This window comes from Camellia sinensis, chromosome 3, assembly GCF_055761805.1.
Source record: "Camellia sinensis isolate YWXY chromosome 3, ASM5576180v1, whole genome shotgun sequence".
Classification (NCBI taxonomy): domain Eukaryota; kingdom Viridiplantae; phylum Streptophyta; class Magnoliopsida; order Ericales; family Theaceae; genus Camellia; species Camellia sinensis.
Window position 1 is genome coordinate 51,867,837 of NC_138963.1, and position 24,181 is coordinate 51,892,017.

Consider the following 24,181-nt stretch of genomic DNA (forward strand, 5'->3'; position numbering starts at 1 on the left):
ATTATTTTCAAATAATTTATTTCTTTAAGTAAAATTCCATTTTAATTAGATGTAAGAAATGACAAATTTAAATAGTTTATTATTCTCAAATAATTTCTTTATTCCCTATTTAATTTGTTGTAACACGATTAGATATTTTTTTCACTTTTATATTTATTTTTAAAAATTTTATTATTACGGTGAGAAATATTTACTCTTTTTTTTAATATCCATCGACTGGAAATTGAAATACTCAAAGATGATAATTAAAATTTGAGAATAATATAGGATTGTGAAAAGATAAAAATGATAATTTTATATATATAGATATTTTTATTATAATTATGAAATATTGTTATGTTTATTTTTTCTTAAAAAAATTTAATGCACAACCATGTTTACAGAACAAAAGAAAAATTCAAGTTTCGTAAGTTGTTAGAGTATTGAGTGATGTTAGTTAACATTGAGGAAAAAATGATGAAAAAATGGAGGTAAGAGCATAGAGAAAAGAACAAATAATAATAATAATAATAATAATAATAATAATAATAATAATAATAAAAAAATAAATAAATAAATAAATTATGTGGTATTACTATTAGTTGCAGTGATACTATAAAAAAATGAATGAGAATAAATAGCAAGAAATAAAATTAAAAAAAAATGGAAAGAGATGGATAATTTCTCCAAATAGGTATTTTCATATGAAAAAAATAAAAATAAAATACCTATATGTATTTTTAAATTTTTATTCAAACCCTAATTCTCAAAATAGGTATTCATAAAATTGGTGGTCTTTTTAAAAAATAAAAATTGACATCTTTTATATTTTGTTTTGTAATTTTCAAATAAAGGATTGTATTTAATTAGTATAAAGTTTAATGGTAATCAATTTGTTGGCACTTTTTTTTTTTAATTTTTTTTTATAGATAAAGTAATGTTTGTTATTCTACTATATATATATATATATGCTTAATTTAGAATTTTTTTAAAAATATTGTATAGAATTTAATAATTTTGTTTAATATTATTAAAATAATGTATGAGTCTTTATTAATTTTTTTTTTTTTGTAAAATCTTAAGAAAGGTGAGTGAAATTTACTATTTTTTCATTGATTATAAAAAATATTTTTTTATTAATTTTTATTTTTTATCATACTAAACAAAAAAAAATATGAAAAATAGTTTTTACAAAAAGAAAGGGGCGAAGTCAAGTGAGATTATCTTTTAGTGAGACACAAAAACACGAGGGGCGTTGCAGATAAGCAACCGGTCGGTTAAAACCCGCACTGTGCAACGTGCTTTTCAACACCCTCCATAACCCCTCCCTCTCTCTCTCTCTCTGTTTTTGCTTGTTCTTCTAGTTTGCCAACCAATTCCACTCTGTAATAAACTCAAAAGACGATCTATCGGAAGAGGATAGAAGATTTGGAAGCAGAAAAAACAAACAATTGTTTGCTGAAAATGCTTTTTAAAATGGTTTCGTGATTTTTTTTTTTTTTTTTTTTAAAAAACATAGGTCGTGTGCAGAGAGAGCCATGTGAATTGCAGGTGGTATAGGGACGGGATGCCAAACCTTTTCGACATTCATTCTCTCTTCCTTTCCCTTATTTTAAAAGTCCTTTCCCATTCATTCCCTTCTCATCCCTCTCCTCTGTTCCAATATAATTGAAAAGTTCTTTTTATAAAGCTTTTTGGGCAAAGCCAAACGGAACTCTAATTCAGCAAGCTCTTCTCCTTCATTTGATCAGGTACTTTGATTTTATTTTGTTTCTGTTTTTGAATTTTTTGAATCTTATGTTTATTTGATTACTACTGGTTTTAAGAGTTCAGGGTTTGATAGTTGAGATTGAAATTCTGTTAAATTCAAGTCTAAATTGTACTTGTATAATGTATTAGGCTCGTCTCTCAGGGATTTTTTTGGTTTTTATGATTCTAAGAAACTGTATTCAGGAATTGTTCATCATGTTGCACTTGCTATCTCCTCAGTAATTTTGAATTTTTTTATGCTAATTGTTCTTCAACAGAAACAGAGGAATTTATCCATACTAAATCAAATCAAATCAAACTTAATGTTTTAATTAAGTCAGATCAGCTACATGAATCAATTTTCATTATTCTGTTACATTGAGAACTACATGTATAATTAAATTAAATAAATTCATATATTTTTAATAGTTGTATCCATATGAGAGTTTAGGTATTCAACTCCCCCCAAACATTTTCAGTTATGGTTGAGTTCAATTTTAAGGGAAGAGCTCAGAATTAATACATAAATTTAAATATGGTATGATGCGACTTCTTTTCAGAATAAATTTGATCACACATTTTGAAATAACAATACTATGTATTCACAAAAGTACTCCAAAAATTATTTTGAAGTAAAAAATGTTAACCAAATTTATTTTAAGTATAATTTACAATATACTAAGTTTGAATTTACATCATACATTTTGTTTTCGAGATACTTTTTAATACATATCCGATCTCTATTTATAATTTTTGAAAATATGGTACTATCTATTTCTTACTTTTTTGAATTTCTTTGTTCTTTTTCTCACATACCCAATTAATTAAGGAAGTTGAAACATTTTTTTTTAGAATGGTAAGTTTCTTAAAAACCGACAAAAATACATTTGTCCAAAGACTTTTACAACTTGAATGTGGTACAATTGTTGTTTATTTTCAATTACTAATTTGTTATAGCTTTTTGATTGAGTATTAATTGGCTTTGTTTTCTCTCTTTCCATCACTATCTGGGACAGCAAACAGATAGCACTCTCTGTCCGTTTCTTTGGAGAGTTAGAAGGAGGATTGAGATTAACAGTGAAGTGAGATTCATTAATATTGTGTTTGTTTTGAAAGATAGGAAGGGGATTGATGGTGAGCTGGATTAGGATAGGCCTCCCCAAAGGGATTTAGATAGGCCTCCAGGACTTGGTATTAGAAAATAGTCTGGTAGACTATAAATTTTTTATTTTTATTTATTTTTTATTTTATTTTTTACATGTCGGGTATTTTTTTTAAAATATTAATGTTTAATTTTTTATATTTTTTGTTAAGTAAAAATTATTATTTTATTTGTTTTATTTTTTCTGAAAATTTTTATTTTATTTTTATTTTTAAAATTTTTTTTACATGTTTGGCATTTTTTTAAAACATTAATGTTTAATGTTTTTGTATTTTTTTATTTATTTTATTTATTTTATATTTATTTTATATAAAAATAATTTAACAATGCCTATACTAACAACTATTATCAAAATAAACATAATTTTACTTAATTTTTTTATTAATAATTTTCTCACTATCAATTTTTCCTATTCTACCTTTTGAAAACAAACAGACTATGTGTATGAAGTTCTCTAAAAAAACGAACTACCTAGAAATTTGTCACAGTTATGGGTCTGAATTGTAACTATCATAGATTTAGCTGTTTCCACTTTGTAGTTTTATTTTATTTTGGCAGTTACTTAAAAGCTCATCAATTGACTAAACTGCCCTCCCAAATGTGAGGTGCTCTGAGTTCCTTGTGGTCACCGAGACATAAATGACACAAGATTGTTGAGTGATGATATTTGTAATGACCTAAATACCCTTGTTACTACTTTTATTTAAACCTTCCTTTTCCTTTTCCTCTTCCTCCTTGTATGATCTACTTTTATTAACTGTTACAAAACATCACCCTCAAAGTCTCAACTACAACTAGTGTCAGCTTCATATGCCACCTAAAAAAGTTGGGTACTTAAAAAATATCTTTACAATTAATTTAAATATAAGGTGTGTGATGTGGACTAAATTTAATGTAATTCAAATTATATTTAAAATATATTTGATTTGCATATTTCATATAATGTACAGATATATATTTTTTAGTATATTCCATCGCATAAAATGTATGTATAATATATATGGAATGTTCAAACATGAATAAAAATTGTTTTTCAAGTAATTGTTTTGTAGTCTTAAAATACTTTGTAATATTATTCACAGAAATATATTGTGATCTTCTTCCTTATATAGCTGTAATGGAAGATCTCCACTTGATCATTCCATAATTGTAACATAATCCTATCAACTTGTTATTATTTATCATTATTTTAAATTTTAAAAAAAAACTCGTTACAACCATTCATGTGAATCTTTTTAATAATTATTAGATGATGTAAAAGAGATCTTTTATTATAACCATGTGATGAAAAAAAAAATTTAGATAATTTAAAGTATAATGTGACATTAGATTGTTTTGAGAAGATGGTTAAAATTGATTTTTTGGTTTTTTTTTTTAAATTTTAAAAAAAAATATGTAAAAAATTTGAGAGATGATGTGACCTAAAATGGGTTAAAAACTGAAAGATAGATACCTTTTAATCATCTTTGCAAAATAGCTCATTATCTACTTGGTATCCTCAGTAAACGAAAATTTAATTCATATCCTAATGTTTTATTTGGTTTATTAGAATGAGAGGAAAATAAATGGAATAGTGATTCCTTTGTCTTTTATATGGAACGATCATTCACTTAAAATGTTGTAAGATGATTTTATTTGTAATGCATTTGTCATTATTTTTTTAGTCTAACCAAATATAGAAATGAATATTTTGATAGAATGGTTATTTTATTCTACTATATTCTAATGAACTAAACACTACCTAAGTTAATCATTCTTTGTCTCTTAAGGCACCAAGGATCCTCTAGAGTGAAATTTCCTTAAAATTTCCTAGAGGATCCTTGCTCCTCTTAAGGTGGTGTTTAGTTCGTAGATTTGGGAAGAAATTTTTAAAAAAATTGGAGAAGTGCGAAATATAATTATATTATGTTCATATTTTACTTATTTTTTCTCTTTGGCTTTTTAAATTTCACTTTAAATTTACAAACCAAACACAGGAAATTAAGATGTCTAACTTATAATTTTTTTTTTGCCAAGTTTAGTTTGCAACACGGCATATAAATACAAGACTAGCTAACAATTTTTCAGGTTTATCACAAGAGAATCATCATCCACAATGCCACTGAAAACTACTTATTAAGGCTCGATGAGTCGTTATAGATTCATAGTCTCAATCCTCATCCTGAATGGATGATCATATTTACATATACCTCTCTCTCTCTGTCTCTCTCACTCTCTCACTCTCTCTCTATATATATATGATTTTGGTGTGTGATCTTCATGCAGATCATGGAACCAACAACAACAACAGAGCATTCAAACAAGCAATCTCCACTCAAACCACCTCTACCCAGAGACTCCCGAGGCTCACTCGAAGTCTTCAACCCTTCCACCTACAATTCCAGACCAACAACCAATCCAACCTTCGCTGCATCACACTCACAACAACCCACCTGGAAATCCTGGCTAGAACCACCTCCGCAACCGCCACGTAGCAGTCCTCAGCTGCCGGAGCTCACTTGCAAGTCCGGCGGAGCAAACGCCGACGAAATCACCTCATGGATGGCCCTCAAGGACGCCGCCACCGCCTCAACGTCTTCCCCACTCGCCCAAAAGACTATCTCCAACGCCATAATCAAGGATCACGGTGGCGGCGACAACCACCACAGGAAATTGGATGACGTGGCGTCGGAGAAAGCGTCGGGGGAAGTGGGCGCCGCCGCGAAAAGGGCGGCGGAGTGGGGGCTGGTGTTGAAGACTGATACGGAAACTGGAAAGCCAAAGGGGGTGAAGGCGAGAACTTCAGGCGATGATCCGAATAATAAACCCGGGACCAGAAGGGACTCCGGTAACTCCGTCCGGAGCTCCGGTGATTTATCTGATGACGGAGCAGGTAAAGCTTTTAATTTACAATTTGGGAACCATATAATAATCATTTTTAAACAAAAGTTTTATAAAATTATTCATTCTGTTGGTTTTGATTTCCAGCATTCACTTTTTAAAAAATTTTATTTTTTTATTTTTTTTATTTTTATTGAATTTTAAAAAATATTTTAAATAATTTTTTTAATTTTTAGACATATATTTAAATATAATATTTGTGAATTTTTTTAAAAAAATTCACTAAATATCAAAAATTTAAAAAAAATAAAAATAAAAATTGTATATTTTTTATATTTTTGTGTATTTATTAATTTTTAAAAATATTTTTTTACAAATATTTTACTATTTTATACATCTAAGTAGGTCCATCTAAAAAAACAAAATAAAAATTGTTTAAAATTTTAAAAATATTCACTAAAAATAAAAAATACGAAAAATAAAGAACTCAATTTTCAAAAAATTAAAACCAAACACACTGATTATTATTTTTTTTATTTTTTAATTGTATGTAAATTTTTAGTGCCTTTGATAACTTTTATTTTATTTTTATATACTCACTTCGTCCCAAAATAATAGTTGCTTTGGGAAAATCTGAGGTAGCGTTTGGTAAAATTTTGGAATTATGATTTGAGAATAAAGTTATATTTTGAGTTTGTGAGTTTTGAAATTATGATTTGAGTGAAGAAAATTTGTTTGGTTATGAGTTTTGAAAAAAGTTTTGAATTGAGTTTGAAATTTTTGATGTGACATATGATATTTGATTCAAAAACTTACAACTCATAACCAAATACACAACTCAAAATTATATTCAATGCTCATAAAAAAAATTAAAAAAATTTCGTAAATATTTTTTATTTAAAATATAAAAATAACAGGTGCAAAAAAAAAAAAAAAAAACTGTTCGGGTCAACCAGCCGGATGTCCGGGAGGATGATCGGATAGACTAGTTTTCAAACGCGGGTGTGGAAATGATTTTTGAAAACTTAAACCAAATGTAGCATTCAAATCAGTGAGTGAAAAATTGATTACAAAGCCCCACCAAACACAGCTTAATTTTTTTGGGTAGTAAAATAATTACACTTTAAAAATATTATGTTTTCAAAATTACCCTTTGATAATATATTTTTTTTGAAAATATCGATTGTCATAATTATACTTTTGTATTATTAATAAATTTAAAAGAATGACAAAATAAGAAATTCATATTATTTTAGTTATTGATTTTTAAAAATAGACTAATATTTTGAGATCATAAAAAATAAAATAAGGAATTAATATTTTAAAATCGAGGGAATATAAAAAAATGAAATCGGATCAATGGGAGTAAATTATCCTTTAAAAAAAAGGGTCAAAAATGCTATTAGTCCTTGAAAGATGAACTGGGAAGCAAATAACCCAAGAATTTTTAATTCAACTGTCAAATTTTGTCCCCTTAAACTAATTATTCTTTTAACGGACCAATTACACTTTTAAATATCTTTTCAGCCCCCCCCCCCTCCAAAAAAAAAAAAATTAGGGGGCCATAAACTTTTGAACATCTTTCATTGGTCAATTTGCTCAAATATTCAAATTGATTTTTTAGGCTTGCAGTTTTTAACACCTTTAGGAGGTTGAATGTCAAAAACTCAATTTTTTATTATAAATTTGGTTATCATTTTGTACACTTTTGTCATAACTATTTTACTAGCATTAGTAGATTCAATACATTTTTTTTCCCTTGTAAAAAGTGATAAACTAAGAAATTGGTGATTATTCAATTGTTGTGTTACCATGATAGGAAAGGAGAGAGGTCTTCCAAGAGTGTCTGAAGACTTAAAAGATGCATTATCAACATTTCAACAAACATTTGTTGTCTCAGATGCAACCAAACCTGATTATCCAATTCTGTATGCAAGTGCTGGGTTCTTTAAGATGACTGGTTACACATCAAGAGAAGTCATTGGTAGGAATTGGTATGGATTTCTTAATCAATATTAAGTTTTAATGAATACAATAGGAATTGTTATTTTAACTATCACAATAACGGTCTTCGGAAGGGTATTTAAGTCTTTTTGTTGGTGTGGTTTCAGTCGATTTTTACAAGGTGCGGGTACAGATCCAGAAGAATTGGCAAAGATTAGGGAAACATTGCAGGCAGGCAATAGTTATTGTGGAAGGCTGTTGAATTATAAAAAGGATGGGACACCCTTTTGGAACCTCCTTACCATTTCACCAATCAAGGATGATACCGGAAAAATCCTCAAATTTATTGGGTTAGTTTCTTTTCAATTGTCACATTTTTCATATGCATAATGTTTATTTATATATTATAATGTATAATTTCGGGAGTTATGTTTGAATATTATATTTTTAGAGGAAAATAACTGAAGTCAAGAAACTAAATTATTTATTTATGGTTGGATTATAACTTAAAAAGAGGATGAATTGAAATTTGTCAAAAAAAAAAATATTTTTGTTTGATTATTCATAAAAAAAATAATAATTATAAGTAATTTTATTTTATTACCCTTTCATTTATTTATTTATTTTTCTTTCAGTTGACAAATCCAAGGTCTAAATGTAGTAGGGGGAAAAAGAATCATTTTCTATGGACTATATTTGGGGACTGGAATTAATTATATTGATAGCCCAAATGAATTTTGATATCAAATACCATAAATATGAAGGGGAAAAAAATGAAATAATTTAAACATAAACAATTGTACATAATAATAAATCATAAATATTTTATATTCATGGCCCACAAACCCCAAACAAATATAACTCAGTGAATCTTATCCCAAAGAATTTCCTCCAATAATTCTACCATTTGGGCCAATAGGGCGGCCCACATCTGAACACTTTTCTAGATTCACTACACGAGGGTGACAGCAATGTGGACCCTTTGTTCCATATCATAGGGGTAGAATTGGGGAAAATAATCTTCTTTTTTCTATTTAACAAGGATTATTATCAGTATTTTTTTTCAGAATTTGAATTTATAGTATAAATTTAACTTGGTTTACTCAAAACTGATTAACATATTGTGAGTGTTTGGGAAGTTATTGTTTTAATAAGTTTTTTTAGTTTTTGATTATTTTTGGAGGTTAAAATTTTTGTATTTGGGAATATAGTTGGATTTGTTTGTAGTTGGATGTAATGTTTGTGAGTGAAATAATTATGAGTTTGATATGATATTTTGTCTGAATTTATTTATTTTTTATTTTTTAACCTATTTTGTCTTTTAGCAAAAAACTAACAAAAAAAAAAAAAACAAAAAAAAATCACTACCCAAACACCACCATTTTAAATTTAAGAAATGGTAACCAGTGTAATTGTGTAATGGTTGATGCTGGTATATATGTAATAAATATATTGAAATATATAATAATGCGTAAAAATATATAAAAATATATGAGAATATGTGTATTGGAGTTTTAACTTTTTTGACATTTTTTTTTTAGTCCCTTAACAAACACCCAATTATGGGTAGTCAATAGAAGGACTTTTTAAATTTTAAGTTTTTCCCCTATATTTTATTATTTTTTTGGGAAAATTACCTCACAGTTGTATCTTCAAAAAATTATTACATATTCATGAATTTTTTTTTAATTTTAATTATTAATATTAATAAAATTTATCATTAATTTATAATTATTTTTGAAGTTATCGTCTGATACGAAATTTTCCCTATTTTTTTAGGTACGAGCATTGTTGATTTGTCATGAATATCCATGGTTGATTAGACTTTGATTGTGTTTAGATCATAAGTTCAATTAGAAATTTGAAAAGAAAAATATGTATATAAGAAAAATGGATAAAAAATTAATTTATATTTTGTTAACAATTTCTTCACATTTTTCGTTATTTTTCCAATATTCTTGGAACGCCATGTGTTTATTTTTCTTTACTAATTATCATATCTCATATTCCTTCATATTATTCAATCACCCAACATAAAATCATCCTTCTCCCCCAATCACAACATCTTGGCCATCACAAGACCATACTTCAAGAACACCCAATAACCACTCCTAAATTTCACAAACAATGCTAGGTGGCCCGAAAAGGAGGTTGGCTTGAATGGCTCGAAATTGGTCTTTTCGGACTTCCGGGCGGACATCCGGTGAGAAGGCTCACAACCACGGTCGACAAAAGTGACATTTGCAGTAGACAATTTTTCACCCAGTCGTCTAGGCAAACGTCCGACCGACCGTCTGAGCGGAGATCAAGTGCACACTCATTCTGGCCATTCGAGCCCTCCTTTTCAAGCCCTCAATCATTTCTGTAAATTTCACAACAGTGCAATTATTGATCCAGCTTTTTGCTACCTTTTATCATCCTTGACAAAAGTAATTTGATTGTGTGTAATGTGGGCCTCCTTAACCCAAGGAAGTGTGGGCCTTTTAACTTTCTGTTTTGTTGTGTGGATTTGGGGTTGGTTGTGCTCTAGCCTTTATTGTTACAAAAATTGCAATCGTGTACTGTCGGGCCCATTTCACATGCCATTGATCAGTTAAATTTGACCCCTCATAATTCATTCACAGAACAAAAAAAAAAAAAAAAAAATTACCACTACATCCACCGAGCTTTGCTCCGTCCGAATTGCTCGAATAAATATCTTAGATAAAAAAAGGATATTCAAAAAAAATATATTACTCAAAAAAAAAAAAAAATCTGAATTTGATCCACGTAATAAAATAAACTTTGAAATTTTAGTTTTGTCAATTTAAAGTCAAATATTTTAATTTTTCAATCTAAATTATTTGCCTATTTTTGTTATGTAAATTGACAGAAAAAATAAATTTTAGTTATTAAACTCAATAAAAGTAAAAATAAAATGTTTAAAATTTCATTTTTATTGAGTTTAATGGCTAAAATATTATTTTTTCGTTAATTTTACTTAACAAAAATAAAAAATAGTATCAAAAGATTAAGATTTAAATTGAAAAAATTTAAACCTTAATGTTTATTTTGTTATAAGGATCAAATTCTATATATATATATATATATATATATTAAGAAAAAGAAATCCATAAGTGGAAGCAAGTTTGGCAATTATTTTTATTGTCAAAAAATGTAACAAATCTCAAAATTTACAGAATTTTAGGAAACAAAAAAATTGTCACCTATCGTGTGAAGTAGGAACTCGAACCTAAGACTACTTGATTGACTTTACTTATTTTTGCTTAAATTCCTATATTTATATATATATATATATATATATATATATATATGTTTATTTTGGCAGAATGCAAGTGGAGGTGAGCAAACACACTGAGGGTGCCAAGGACAAGATGACCCGTCCCAACGGTCTACCTGAATCATTAATTCGCTATGATGGTATGCTCCTCTCTTTTCTTTTCTTTTTTTTTTCTTTTTTGTTAAATTTTTAAATTTTTAATTTTTTAAAATTTTTTTCTATTAAATGCGGGATCCGAGGAATGAATAGGCTTTGGTGTTTGTTTGGTTTTGTTATAGAGTTTGATTTTGTTTCCCACACTACTAAATACATAACTTCAGGTGAAATTCATACACTTTTTAAATATGAAATTCATAATTTTAAAATAAACAGTGTTTTGTTCAGATTGAAAGTGTGTTAACAAGTTCTCATAATTGATGAGAAATTTAAGAAGTTCAAATATTGAGATTTGTTTGGGTGGATGATGTGGAGAGTTCATGCTTGCAAATGGCATATCATTCATCACACACGTCTCATTATTATTATTACAACAATGTTAGAGGGCCACAATTTTTGTGGTCACAATGGCTCAAAACTGTGACCATTATTATTAACGAGGTCGTTTTGACAGTTTTGAGCCATTGTGACCACAAAAATTGTGGCCCTCAAACATTTTCCTTATTATTATAACCAAAAATAAAGATACGTAATGAACCTCAAGACACATTGCAAAAGAAACACAGACACAATCAAAAGTCGAACTCCTTTCATCATGGAGCATTAAAAGAAGAATAATATTATACAAATGGAATTTGTATAGAAAAAACTCATACAGACATTCAGTCAAAATGCCCATCACTTCAGTTCATAATATAATATCTTGGTCATGTCTATTTTTATTATTATTTTCTAATAATGTGACCAATGCAATGTGTACAAAAAAAGTATTAATTAAAATATATAATAAAAAATGTGTGTTAAGAAAATGAAATGTGAATAAAATCTGTATACAAAAATTCATCTTAAACAATATATGACAGTGGCTTTTTTTAAGTTATGGAGCCACAATAGTAAACATTTTGGTTTGAATTTTTTTTCTTAAGACGCAGAAAGGCACATTATTTTGTTATGGATGGTTTTGATGATACAAAATTATTCTTTATGCTATGATTTTCCTCAAGTATGAGTGAAAAAAAAAAAGAGTTATTTTTTCTCTTTCGTACATTGAGGGCCATAGGTGTTGGCTATGTTATTATCATCCCATGTGAGTGGCTAACCCACCTTAGAGAGAGTGGGGTGGTTGGAGACCACTTTAGAGAGAGTGGGAGTGGCACCTCCCCACTAACCAATCCACTCACCATTGCTGTCCAGCTACCTTCCCTCATGATATGTATAAATAGAGGTTGAGAGGAGAGTAGACAAGAAGAGAGAACCAAGAGAGAAGAGAGTGAGAGATGTGAGGTGGAGAGACCGTCTCTCTCGGTGTGAGAGAGGGAGACGGGTGAGTGGGTGAGTGAGGAGAGTGTGAACTCCTCCCCTATTATAATCTTTCTGTAATCTCTCCATTGTTATAGTGATAACCGGTTACTCTCCCGTGGACGTAGGCTTTAAGGCCGAACCACGTTAAATATGGTTTCTCCTTCTGTGTGGGTGTGTTTTTCTACTTGGTATAATTTCTGGAAGGTCTTGGGCGGGATCCCCGATCCTAACAAGTGGTATCAGAGCCTCGTTGGTGGCGTTTCGGAACAAAAACAGTGTGTTGTTTGAAACTGCCTAGAAATCAAGTTGCTCGAAATCAGGTTTTGAGCATACTAGGACCAAGGGCTCGAGAAGAGGAGTCCAACCATATAAAGTAGACACCCAGAGGAGGCCCCACGCGCCCTCACGCGCCGCCTGAAGAAGGCGCGTGAGGCCCAGTCTCGGCACGCGCCTCCACGCGCCGTGAAGACAGTCGGCGCGTCAGCCCAGTCTCAGGCACGCGCCCCACGCGCGGCGGAAGGAAGAAGGTAAGTGGGGGAAGGCGCGTGTAAGGCACGCGCATGCCGCGTCAGCGTGCCACGTCGGCAACACGTGGCGACACGTCAGCAAAGGGATGCCACGTGTATGCCCCGTCAGCCAGAGGCAGGGAGGGATCCAGTGCTTCGTGGCTACGGTGCAGCCACAGATTTGAGGCGTACAAAATGTTTTGGCTAGATCGAAGCCATTTGGAGTCCGTTTTTGGTGATCCAATAGTGGTTTCCGACTATTTGGAGTATTCCGGACACATCCGTACGGTCAGATTTTGGAGACGGAGTTTCTGTAAAAGGAAGGCAGATTAAAGTGGCAGACGGCGTCAGGGGCAGTGTACGGAATATTCTGTTGGTACACGGAATATTTCCTGAACTTCTGAAAATTGCAATTTGGCCTAGAATTTTCAGAAAATTGTGGTGTGGCCCAGCTTTCGGGGATAGTTTTCAGTGAGGTCCCCGGAAATGCAGCAAAGGTTGGTTCTAGCTAAACGGACCGCTCCGGACGCAACCGCGAGGTCAGAATAGTGAAATTCTGAACGGTTTGGGAAGATTGTCAAAACATGGGTGTTTGTCATCTTTAATAGTCAAAGGAAGGTTGCCGGATATTGTGGAACGCTGCGGATTCACTGAAGAGGTTAGAATGGACAGATTCTGACCAGATTGGACAACCAGATACAGATTGAGATAGATCATTGAAGACCAGAAGAGATCAGGCTTGATTAAATGGCAGATCGAGGGAGATCAAGATTGGTCAGGAGTAATCAGAGGATTGCAGAAATGATTATCTCCGGAGTTCGTCGGAGGATCTGGTTCAATCAAAAGAGAAGACCATTCATCGACGGATAGATGATTTGGCAACCAGTACAGGCTCAGGGAAATACTGTGGCTGTTGTAGCTACTGTATACGAGTAGGTACTAATGGTATGTGGACATGTAGAACAATAGTTGCAGAGGAGCATACTAAGCGCAGAAGTACAATTGCAGACGTGCAACAGTGCAAGGGTACGCTAGAGTATCGTACAAAGGCGCGAGAAGAATGTGCAGCAGCGAGTTGTTGACAGTTCACAGAAACTTCCAGACAGAGAAATTGAGACAGGTAAAACGCAAGAGTGCGTGCCAAGGAGTGGCAAGTCTTATTTCTCTATGGTGGTTTCTTTAGTTCCATGGCAGCAGATGATAGAGTTGATGCAGATCTCTCAAGCAAGCTTGACGCAGGGAGACCAGAAGCCATGGGTGCGAGCACTATGCACGGAGTTGCATAGTGGTAACTTGTACAAAGCGGTGGAAGTTGTCTTGGCAGAAGGGCTAACTGTCAAACATCAGTACGGACGTACAAGTGAGACAGAACCGAACATCAGGGATTGCAGCACAGACAACGGGCGTATGAGATCGCTGGGAAGTTGTTCTGAAGTGCAGAAAGCAAAGGCTGGTTGTTCAGAAATAAGCTCCGAGCAAGGAAAATTGAGGATGTTGATGTGTCAAACTCTGAAGTTTTCTAGTTGCTCCAGTGTTCATCATGCAAGGAGTTGCACGGTAATGCAAGGGTATCCCGAGCAGGGGGTGCAGGACATCCAATCAGGGGGTGTCAAGATATCTTGGTTGCGCAAGTTCAAGCATAGCAAGTGAAGACATCCGAGACAGGAAGCGTAGAAGAGATCTGAGGGAGATAGGAGCAGAGGCTCTCTCCAAATCAGAGAGTGGTATGAGTTGAGTTGAGGATGTAGGATTCCCTCCTCTTCTTGTATCTCTGGTGTATTATCTCTAGCTTCAGGGGATGTAGCATCTCAATGAGGAGATGAAGATTCTGTTGAAATTTGGGCGTGACAAGATTAGCAGCAGTGTGTGCAGTTTATCACCTCACATGGGTTAAGGGGGTGATTTGTTGGCTATGTTATTATCATCCCATGTGAGTGGCTAACCCACCTTAGAGAGAGTGGGGTGGTTGGAGACCACTTTAGAGAGAGTGGGAGTGGCACCTCCCCACTAACCAATCCACTCACCATTGCTGTCCAGCTACCTTCCCTCATGATATGTATAAATAGAGGTTGAGAGGAGAGTAGACAAGAAGAGAGAACCAAGAGAGAAGAGAGTGAGAGATGTGAGGTGGAGAGACCGTCTCTCTCGGTGTGAGAGAGGGAGACGGGTGAGTGGGTGAGTGAGGAGAGTGTGAGCTCCTCCCCTATTATAATCTTTCTGTAATCTCTCCATTGTTATAGTGATAACCGGTTACTCTCCCGTGGACGTAGGCTTTAAGGCCGAACCACGTTAAATATGGTTTCTCCTTCTGTGTGGGTGTGTTTTTCTACTTGGTATAATTTCTGGAAGGTCTTGGGCGGGATCCCCGATCCTAACAATAGGTTATGGAGGAAGAGTTTTACTTTTTGGAAGTCTCAAACTGACAAAGGTGGGAGTCCCATGTATCAAGAAAGTTACCCATATTTTTGCCCATAGATTATCTGTCAACAAATATCTCTGTCCTCTAGTCATAATCCACACATAACCATTGAATCACGTGAAAATTTTGAACTCAAAACACATATATTCATTGTGAGTGATTTGAGATAACAAACACAAAATATTTAAAAACATAAAGAGAAGATCTCTACGCATATCTTTATCTAGATTTTTTAGATTGGCGTGATTTACTCCACACCCTACAATAAAATTCTCAATACTTTCAGAATAAACTTTTTGTGTAGATAGCATTTCCATTAATCCTTTCTAAGTTAATTGACACACCTATGATTGTAGTTACATTTCAATAACAGAATCAAAATATTGTTGCTCTGATCGCCAAACTACCAAGTTATGAACAAGTTTTGTGTCACCTATGTTTGAGTGATTGCATGAATATAGTGAGTTTAATAAGCAAAGCATGCAAATTACTAAACTCAAATAGCAACTGCTTTTGTAATTGTTTTTTACAGCCCGTCAGAAAGAGAAGGCATCTAGCTCAGTAACTGAGCTAGTGGACGCAGTGAAGAGACCGCGGTCACTCAGTGAGTCCACAAACCGTCCCTTCCTGCGAAAATCAGAGGGTGGCAGTGGCAGTGGTAGTGGCAGTGGCAGTAGTGAATCAGAAGCTGTAGGGAGACGAAGCTCGGAGACTATGGGCCTACCTAGACGACACTCGGTGGCTGGCACCAGAACCTCCATGTCTATGCAAAAAATCAGCGAGTTGCCTGAAACGAAACCCAAGAAATCTGTTCGTCGCTCTTTCATGTCGTACGTACTCATCCTGTTTGACAAAATGCTATACATAAATGGATTGGGTAGTGATATATAATTGAAAAATTATGCAGAAAAATTGTACAAAAAATGATGTGGAAGGTTTGTCTTCATTCGTTTCAAATAAAAAAAATCTATCAAGAAGGCATATTATTTTAAGAATAACACTATCACATCGGTAAAATTTTCTATGTAACAATTACATGTAAAAATCATTTTCTGATTGTATTTTTACTCATTTCGTTTCTCTCATATATATATATATATATATGTATGTATGTATATATATTAATACAGGCCTCATTATCTTTGTGTCTAGTAATAAAGAATGTTTATGTATAATATTTGTGAGCCAGTTTAGGACAGTCCTGTGTAACGCTGTACAAACTAAAAATCCTAACAAAATTTTCTTACTTTTTGATGTGACACAATCCTTATCGTATCATTAAAGTAGGTTCTGCTTCAATTTTCTATTGTTGCATAGTAAGAAAATTTTATAAGATTTATTAGTTTGTATAAAATTTTCCTTCCTGGTTGCCTCTCTGGCACGTATAATCACACCCAAAAAAAAAAAATGTAATTACCTACTTTTTGCATGCAAGTTTTCATTCCACGCACATTTGTAGAAATACTGACTCAGGCCATAGCCTAACATAATCTGTGACAATGTCACATTGTTTACACATTTAATTCCCTCTTCTTGCTTCAGGATTATAAAGAAAAGTCGTCCCAGCAGCGACGAATTCGATGTTGGAGTTACCGTGGAGGATGATGAGAGTGATGATGGTGATGGCGATGATGATGATGATGGGCGGCCAGACAGTGTGGATGACAAAGTAAGGAAGAAGGAGATGAGAAAGGGTATTGATCTCGCTACAACACTTGAACGTATTGAGAAAAACTTTGTCATTACCGATCCAAGGCTGCCTGATAATCCCATTGTAAGACTCCCTCCTAGCTAGCTACTTAAAAAAATTGTTTTTCATACTGACCATTCTAGTTTTCTCCTTATAATTTGAGCTCACTTGTAGGAAAATAATTTATGTATCTGTTCTGTTTGAATTTTTAGATATTTGCATCTGATAGCTTCTTGGAGCTAACTGAATACAGTCGCGAGGAAATCCTAGGAAGAAATTGCAGGTAAGAATTGATACTTAGGCACTTGAAATTAATTTTTTGCATGTCATTGAATTGATTTGTTGCAACGGAATAGCTTTTAGCTGGAAAAAATTGTCAAAAAACAAAATGAACAATTTGGATTGGATTTAACTTCTCTATTGCTCTAATTGTTGCAAAGGTACATGACCCAAACAACATTTGGAAAAATTTAAATTCAGTTTAGTTTATTATTACTTATTTATTCTGATATGCCTACTACTTGTTTGAACTTGACTAGGTTTCTTCAAGGCCCTGAAACAGATCCAGCCACAGTGAGGAAAATTAGACATGCCATTGATACCCAAACCGATGTTACTGTGCAGCTTATTAATTACACCAAAACTGGTATGCTTATCATTTTCAGCTTATAACATGAATCTAACTTCACATTTTAGTGTCATATGGTGTCAAATGGTCTAAAGGATGAAGCAAAACAGACACTAAGAGACTAATTCGATCTACATAAAGCATGATATTCAGTAATTGAGAACATGTCATGCTAGACAAAATAATTCTGTTAATTCTTTTTTGTGTTTGGCAATAATTATGCTAAAAGAAAACCCGAACTGTAGTCAATTTTAGTAATTTGTTTCCACCACAATTGACTAAACTTATTTTTTTCTGAAATTTCCCCAGGCAAGAAGTTCTGGAATTTGTTCCATCTGCAGCCTATGCGTGATCAGAAGGTACAATTTTTAAAATGATCCGACATTATTGCTATGCTGTGGTTTGGAAAGTTGCCAAGTTTCTTCTTCACTACATGAATAGTCAGTTAAAGTTCTCACTTTTTTTTTCATTAACAGGGTGAAGTGCAGTATTTTATCGGGGTACAATTGGATGGCAGCGAACATGTCGAGCCACTTCACAACTGCATCCCTGAGGAAACAGCAGAAGAGAGTGCAAAACTGGTCTGACCTCTCACTTCATAACAGTACAAAAAATACATATTTGATCAGAGAACATTGTTAAATACTTCAAATCTGGCCTTACTGTGACCAATTGGATAATTTTTTTCATGTGGGTGGTAATTACTGAAAAGATTGATCTTTCCCTGCTCTTAGGTGAAAGAAACTGCTGCAAATGTTGATGATGCAGTGAGGGAACTTCCTGATGCCAATTTGGTAACGTCCAAATGTTAAAACATTAAAAACAAATTCAGACAATTTTCTAGGTTCAAAATTGTGACCATCTCTATATCAATGTTCAGAAACCAGAGGATCTTTGGATAAACCATTCAAAAGCAGTTCACCCAAAGCCCCATAGGAAGGGCAGCACTTCTTGGAGGGCTATTCAAAAGGTATAAACTTTGTTTTTTTCAAAGTTTTTTTTTTTTCTAAATTTGCATTGGATGCTAATGACCCATGTGGTGTAATGAACTTAGCATACAATTGATTGGAGTTGATACAAAACATTGATGATTGCTTTTAATGAACTTAGCATACAATCGATTGGTGTTGATACAAAACACTATGGCATCTAAAACGGATTGACAATTGCTTTGTGTTCCTTATTTCAGTCCTGTATAATGTGATTCTATTTCGATGCTTTGGCCTTTTTTTATCTCTTGAATTTGCTCATGTCATTTGTGAATGGCAGATTATAGAGAGTGGAGAACAATTAGGGTTGAAGCATTTTATGCCAATAAAACCCTTGGGATCTGGTGATACTGGCAGGTTTGTCCGTTGCTCTCAATTTTGATTCAATTATGCTCTCATCAATGATATTTATTTATATTGCATTCATGGATGGATTTATGATGCAACTCAGAATTTCATTTTTTTTTTTATCTCAACCCTTCATATTTCTTCAAAGAATTTTTAAACGAGACAACCATTTTTAAACAAGATTTATGGCCTGTTTGATAACTATTTCGTTTTCAGTTTTCAATTTATATTTACAAAAATTTTAAAAATTGTCATAAAAACTTGTTTGATAATTTTTTTGGTTTCTAAATGGTTGTCTCAATTTGTAAATTTGAGAGAAAAACGTAAACCCATTTTAGTTTACGTCAGTTTTTAAACAGAAATTTAAAAATTTGACTAACAAATTGTTTTTTTCAATTAATTTTTTTCCAATTAATTTTTTTTTCAATTATTTTTTTTCCAATTAATTTTTTTAATTAATTTTTTTTTTCAATTATAATGGGTATGATCCCATTGTCATAACTAATAAAAAACAAATATAAATATTTTAGGCCTGAACAAACATATTTTTTAATTTATATTTTTAAAATTTTTCAAACATTTTGTTCAAACCAAACGCGTTTATAATTTATGTTTTTTTTAAAAATAAACAAAAAACAGTTTATAAAATTTTTGTAAAAATAAACAAAAAACGTAAACGTTACCAAACGCTACATAAAGATAGTATGGATTTTTTTTTTCTTTTTTTTTTTTGGAAAAATTACATATACCCCTCGAGGTTTGGCTAAATTACAAATACCTCCTGAGGTTTGAGAAATTACAAATTTCTCTCTGAATGCTATATTTGCATAACAAATTAGGGAGTAATTTGTTATGAAATTTAAATCTCATGGGGTAAATTGTTATGAAAATGCAAACCTTACGAGGCGGGATGTAATTTCCGAAATCTCAGGATATCTGTAATTTAGCCAAACCTCAAGGGAGGTATATGTAATTTGCCTTTTTTTTTTTTTTGGTTTTTGGGTGCTCATACTTTGTCTTCCAAAATTGAGACATTGACTGTATATGACAGTGTGCATTTGGTGGAATTGTGTGGAACCGGCGAATTCTTTGCCATGAAAGCTATGGACAAGGGGGTTATGCTCAACCGCAATAAGGTTTTGAAACTGAACTATTGCATCAACCTCTCTCTCTCTCTCTCTCTCTCTCTCTCTCTCTCTCTCTCTCGTGCGCGCGCGCATTATCTTCACAATGCTCTTTTCTTCCTTCACGGCAGGTGCATAGAGCTTGTGCAGAAAGAGAAATCCTAGACATGCTGGATCACCCTTTTCTTCCAGCGTTGTATGCTTCGTTTCAGGTTAGAGAAATCAGTTTCAGTGTGATCTAACATTAAATCAAGAGAATTGCCATAAGCTGCAGAAAATGATTGCTTAATGAGACATGAGAAATTCTATCGAGATATGAGAAATATGCGTTTAAGTGTCTTTTGTTTGCCTTCTAAAATAATTTGAATTGTATGATAGGATATCAACGTGTAAAATATACTTTGCAGACCAAAACACATATCTGTCTGATAACTGATTACTTCCCCGGCGGAGAGCTGTTCGTGCTTTTGGACAAACAGCCGACGAAGGTCTTGGAGGAAGATGCTGTGAGGTAAAAAATTTATATACAATTGACTACTATATGTTTCAAATACAAGAAAAATTAAATAATAATTTTGACCTGAGATTTTGTTTTGACATGTAAAAGGAGTTGAAACAGTTTGTGCATATTTTTTTTTCTCCTCTGATGTTTTCAGTTTGCAGATATATGGTAAGGATATGAATTTGTGATCATTCGTTAGCGTGTTGATATAAACTTATAATATTGCTCAGATGGAGACAATAAAATTCTCGGTGTATATATGCTCTTTTTGTTGAATTTTATATTCGTTATATAACAATTTACGTCAATCAAATAAAAATGGTTGCGTTTTTTGTGGCAATTTTTATAAATTTGTTGATATTTGTAGATTCTACGCTGCAGAAGTAATCGTTGCGTTGGAGTACCTGCACTGCCAAGGTATTGCCTGTAATCCTTATGTATATAATTTTTCCCTTCATTTAGAAAATACATTTCAATACAAATTCAAAGCTGGATTTTCCTAAATTCAACAACCCTCTTCTCTCTTGAAAATAAATAAAAATAGAATTCAACATTTTTTTGGGGATATGACCCTATATATATTTCACATTTTCTTTCTCGTACAGGAATAATTTACAGGGATTTAAAACCTGAAAATATTTTACTTCAAAGCAACGGGCATGTATCCTTGACAGATTTTGATTTGTCATGCTTGACATCATGCAATCCCCAGGTGTGCCAACACTTCAATCTCCTACTCTATCTGAGGTTATATTTATGAAGTTTTGGAGTACTTGGTGGAATTACAAATTTGTATTGTGTTTGCTGTGCCTTGTGCAGCTTCTGATTCCCGAACCAAATGAAAAGAAAAAGCATCAGAAGGGTCAACAATGTCCAATATTTATGGCTGAGCCAATGCGCGCGTCAAATTCTTTTGTTGGAACTGAAGAGTACATTGCTCCGGTATATTTTCTGTCTATGTCTACCTATAAGCACATAACATTGTAGAGTAATTCTGAATTTGTCTGCCAAAACTTACAATTTTAACCTTGGTAATCAAGTAGCCTTTTTCCTAGGTTTCTGTTGATCCAACTACTCTAAGAATTCCTCTGCCGCGTGTTCTACATCATGCTCTTTTAGCCTGAAATGGATTTGAAATTTCATTCCCTTTCTTTTTTCACCTTGAATAGCTTCCAATCAGTTTGTTCAGTCATCTCTAAACTGTCAAGAAAATCTTTCTCTAATTCAAAATACATATTAGCTCTCAAAATATTTCTTCATGTTCTATGCTTTCATGCTTTTTTTTAATTTTTTTAATTTTTTTTTTTTCATTTTCAAAATTTTCTCAGTTAGAATGACCATTGTTTTCGTATGTGCAGGAAATCATAACTGGAGCAGGCCACACTAGTGCAGTTGACTGGTGGGCTCTAGGTAATTTTTGTTTTTTTTTTGATAAAACCCTACATCTTTATATTTTTTTCCTCAGGCAAGTGCTTCCTCTATATTTTCAATTCTTCTTTTTCATTAAGAAATCACAGGTAATAAATTACAAAAATGGTACGAGTCATGTGTAATTTTTTGGGAACACATTTACTGTATTATTTCTAAAGTATCAGTCTTGCATGAAATTATCTATTGTCTGTTCGACTCTGAAATTCACAATACTTTCCACTGCATACAATTACCACCATTCTTTCTTTATATTTTCATTCTTTGTATGAACAGGCCTAATTCCATTACTGTTTGACTGTTGGTTAATTCAACAGGCATTCTGCTCTATGAAATGCTATATGGATACACACCATTTAGGGGAAAGACAAGGCAAAAGACATTTGCCAACATTCTTCATAAGGATCTTAAATTCCCAGGCGCTATATCGGTGAGATGATCCTCCATCTTCATTCAAGTACTTTCTAATTTATGATACTTTCAACTGTTTTCTTTTTAACAGAACCTAATTATGGTGTCTGATTATGACGGTACAAGCCTACTTAAACAATTACTTCCTAAATTTACACACATGATGTGGATAGAAATTAATTTGATGGAATTAGTTGAATTTTCACATAATTTTGTTTTTAAAAAAAAAAATCAAATGCTGCAGAACGGGAATAACTTTTGTGCGCGGTGGTGCAGGTGAGTCTCTCAGCAAAGCAGTTAATGTACCGGTTGTTGCATAGAGATCCCAAAAATAGATTGGGTTCACGCGAAGGAGCTAATGAAATTAAGCAACATCCTTTCTTCAAGGGTGTCAACTGGCCTTTGGTTCGTTGCATGGTAAAAATCAAGAAACCATACAACCAAATCATTTTGCTATAATTTCTCTTTTTCTACCTCTGTTGTGTGTTATGTTTTCAATTTTACTGGACTATGTTTTGTTTTCGGTGTTTTCATTTTAGTTCATGAAATAGTAAGAAATGATCCTTCATGTATGGTATAATTCAAATTCTGCAAGTAGCAAAACAAAAGCGTTTCAATCCCATGGATGAACAGGAAAGTTTTACCGTCGTCAAAAATTGGCAAATGTCATTTTTTGGCGAATACCCTTTTAAAGATGATAAGTCAGAGAACTTGTTTTGATGAATATTAGAGATTCTAAGCCTACTTATGGTTTATAAATGATGATCAATCACTACTTGTTTAGTGACTCACATATATGTATCTAATATGTAGAACCCTCCGAAGCTAGATGCTCCACTCTTTGGGACTGAAGATGAGAAAGAAGCTAAAGTTATCGATCCTGGACTAGATGATTTACAGAAAAATATTTTCTAAGAGGTCTGTCTTTGCTACTTGCTATTTTCTTATAATCAGTGTCACACATTTAGGAGAACTGAAATTTATTTCTGTGCCTAATACTTGGTGTGCTGCAGAAATGGATATATCCAAATTTTCGTCTCTCAGCGAGTTAGAATTTCAATGGTTGCACTGTTTTTTACCTGAGCCTGGGTTGTGCTTCTAGAATGAATTCGAGGTTCTTTGAATCTTGATCATTGTTCAATTTGTATGTGTGGTTTGATGTTTTGTAGTCCATGTTTATTGATATACTTGAAAGTTTTGTTAATAAATAACTTTATTGAATGCTTCTTCTCTCTGTCTATCATCCTCCACCCCCACCTTTTTTTTTAACCGTGTTGTTCCTGTTTGATACCCTTTTTGTTTTCTATTTTCTGTTTTCATCTTTCAGAAAAAAACACGAAAACCTTATTTGGCAAACTATTTATGAAAATTATTCTTGGAAAAATGTTTCGAAAACAACCTACTTTTAGGCAGTTTTAAGAAATATTTTTCACAACAAAAGTCGAGACGTTTTATTGTTGTTTTTTAAAACACAAAAGATAAAATAAACAAAGAGATCGATTCCAAATTGATGAACCTCTAAGCTTTCTCATAGAAAAAGCTCTCTCAATAATAGCATTCCTAAGCTAGTATTTGGCTCTCCCAAACCCACTTGCCAAACTTAACCAAACTCATTTGAACTAAGAGTGTCCTCACCGGGTGGTTGGTTCAGCGGGTGGGTTTCAGAACCAACCCCCCCCCCTCCCCCCCCCCAAAAAAAAAAAAAAAAAAAACCAAGAGTGCCATCATCAAACTAATTAAACTT

The 24,181-nt window shown here is 32.7% G+C and overlaps 1 protein-coding gene across 4 annotated transcripts; it reads left to right on the forward strand.

Annotated features, from left to right (window-relative positions):
* The first annotated feature begins 1,208 nt into the window (after positions 1 to 1,208).
* On the forward strand, positions 1,209 to 23,662 carry LOC114265716 (phototropin-1). 4 transcript variants are annotated; one of them, XM_028206533.2, is made up of 26 exons: positions 1,229 to 1,730; positions 2,745 to 2,810; positions 5,156 to 5,762; positions 7,530 to 7,704; positions 7,822 to 8,004; positions 10,983 to 11,074; positions 15,850 to 16,147; positions 16,860 to 17,091; positions 17,220 to 17,290; positions 17,547 to 17,653; positions 17,945 to 17,994; positions 18,112 to 18,216; positions 18,370 to 18,429; positions 18,516 to 18,605; positions 18,905 to 18,981; positions 20,024 to 20,108; positions 20,228 to 20,308; positions 20,504 to 20,607; positions 20,966 to 21,015; positions 21,204 to 21,310; positions 21,418 to 21,540; positions 21,957 to 22,008; positions 22,344 to 22,456; positions 22,714 to 22,854; positions 23,251 to 23,355; positions 23,451 to 23,662. In XM_028206533.2, the coding sequence occupies exons 3-25, from the start codon at positions 5,159 to 5,161 to the stop codon at positions 23,350 to 23,352; spliced, it is 3,102 nt and encodes a 1,033-aa protein (XP_028062334.2). In that variant the 5' UTR covers positions 1,229 to 1,730; positions 2,745 to 2,810; positions 5,156 to 5,158; the 3' UTR covers positions 23,353 to 23,355; positions 23,451 to 23,662. The 4 variants fall into 4 exon arrangements, with proteins under 4 accessions (XP_028062333.2, XP_028062334.2, XP_082775868.1 ...); XM_028206532.2 differs by lacking the exon at positions 2,745 to 2,810 and having other exon boundaries at positions 1,209 to 1,730; XM_082919742.1 differs by lacking the exons at positions 1,229 to 1,730; positions 2,745 to 2,810 and adding an exon at positions 4,887 to 4,957.
* The last annotated feature ends 519 nt before the right edge of the window (positions 23,663 to 24,181 follow it).

What these genes read in the sequence shown, in the direction of transcription:
- LOC114265716 (XM_028206531.2), top strand. Translation starts at nt 5,150, where the DNA reads ATGCAGATCATGGAACCAACAACAACAACAGAGCATTCAAACAAGCAA. An exon ending in AACTTCCTGATGCCAATTTG is followed by an intron (nt 18,430 to 18,515) that starts GTAACGTCCAAA and finishes ATCAATGTTCAG; the next exon opens with AAACCAGAGGATCTTTGGAT. An exon ending in GGATCTGGTGATACTGGCAG is followed by an intron (nt 18,982 to 20,023) that starts GTTTGTCCGTTG and finishes TGTATATGACAG; the next exon opens with TGTGCATTTGGTGGAATTGT.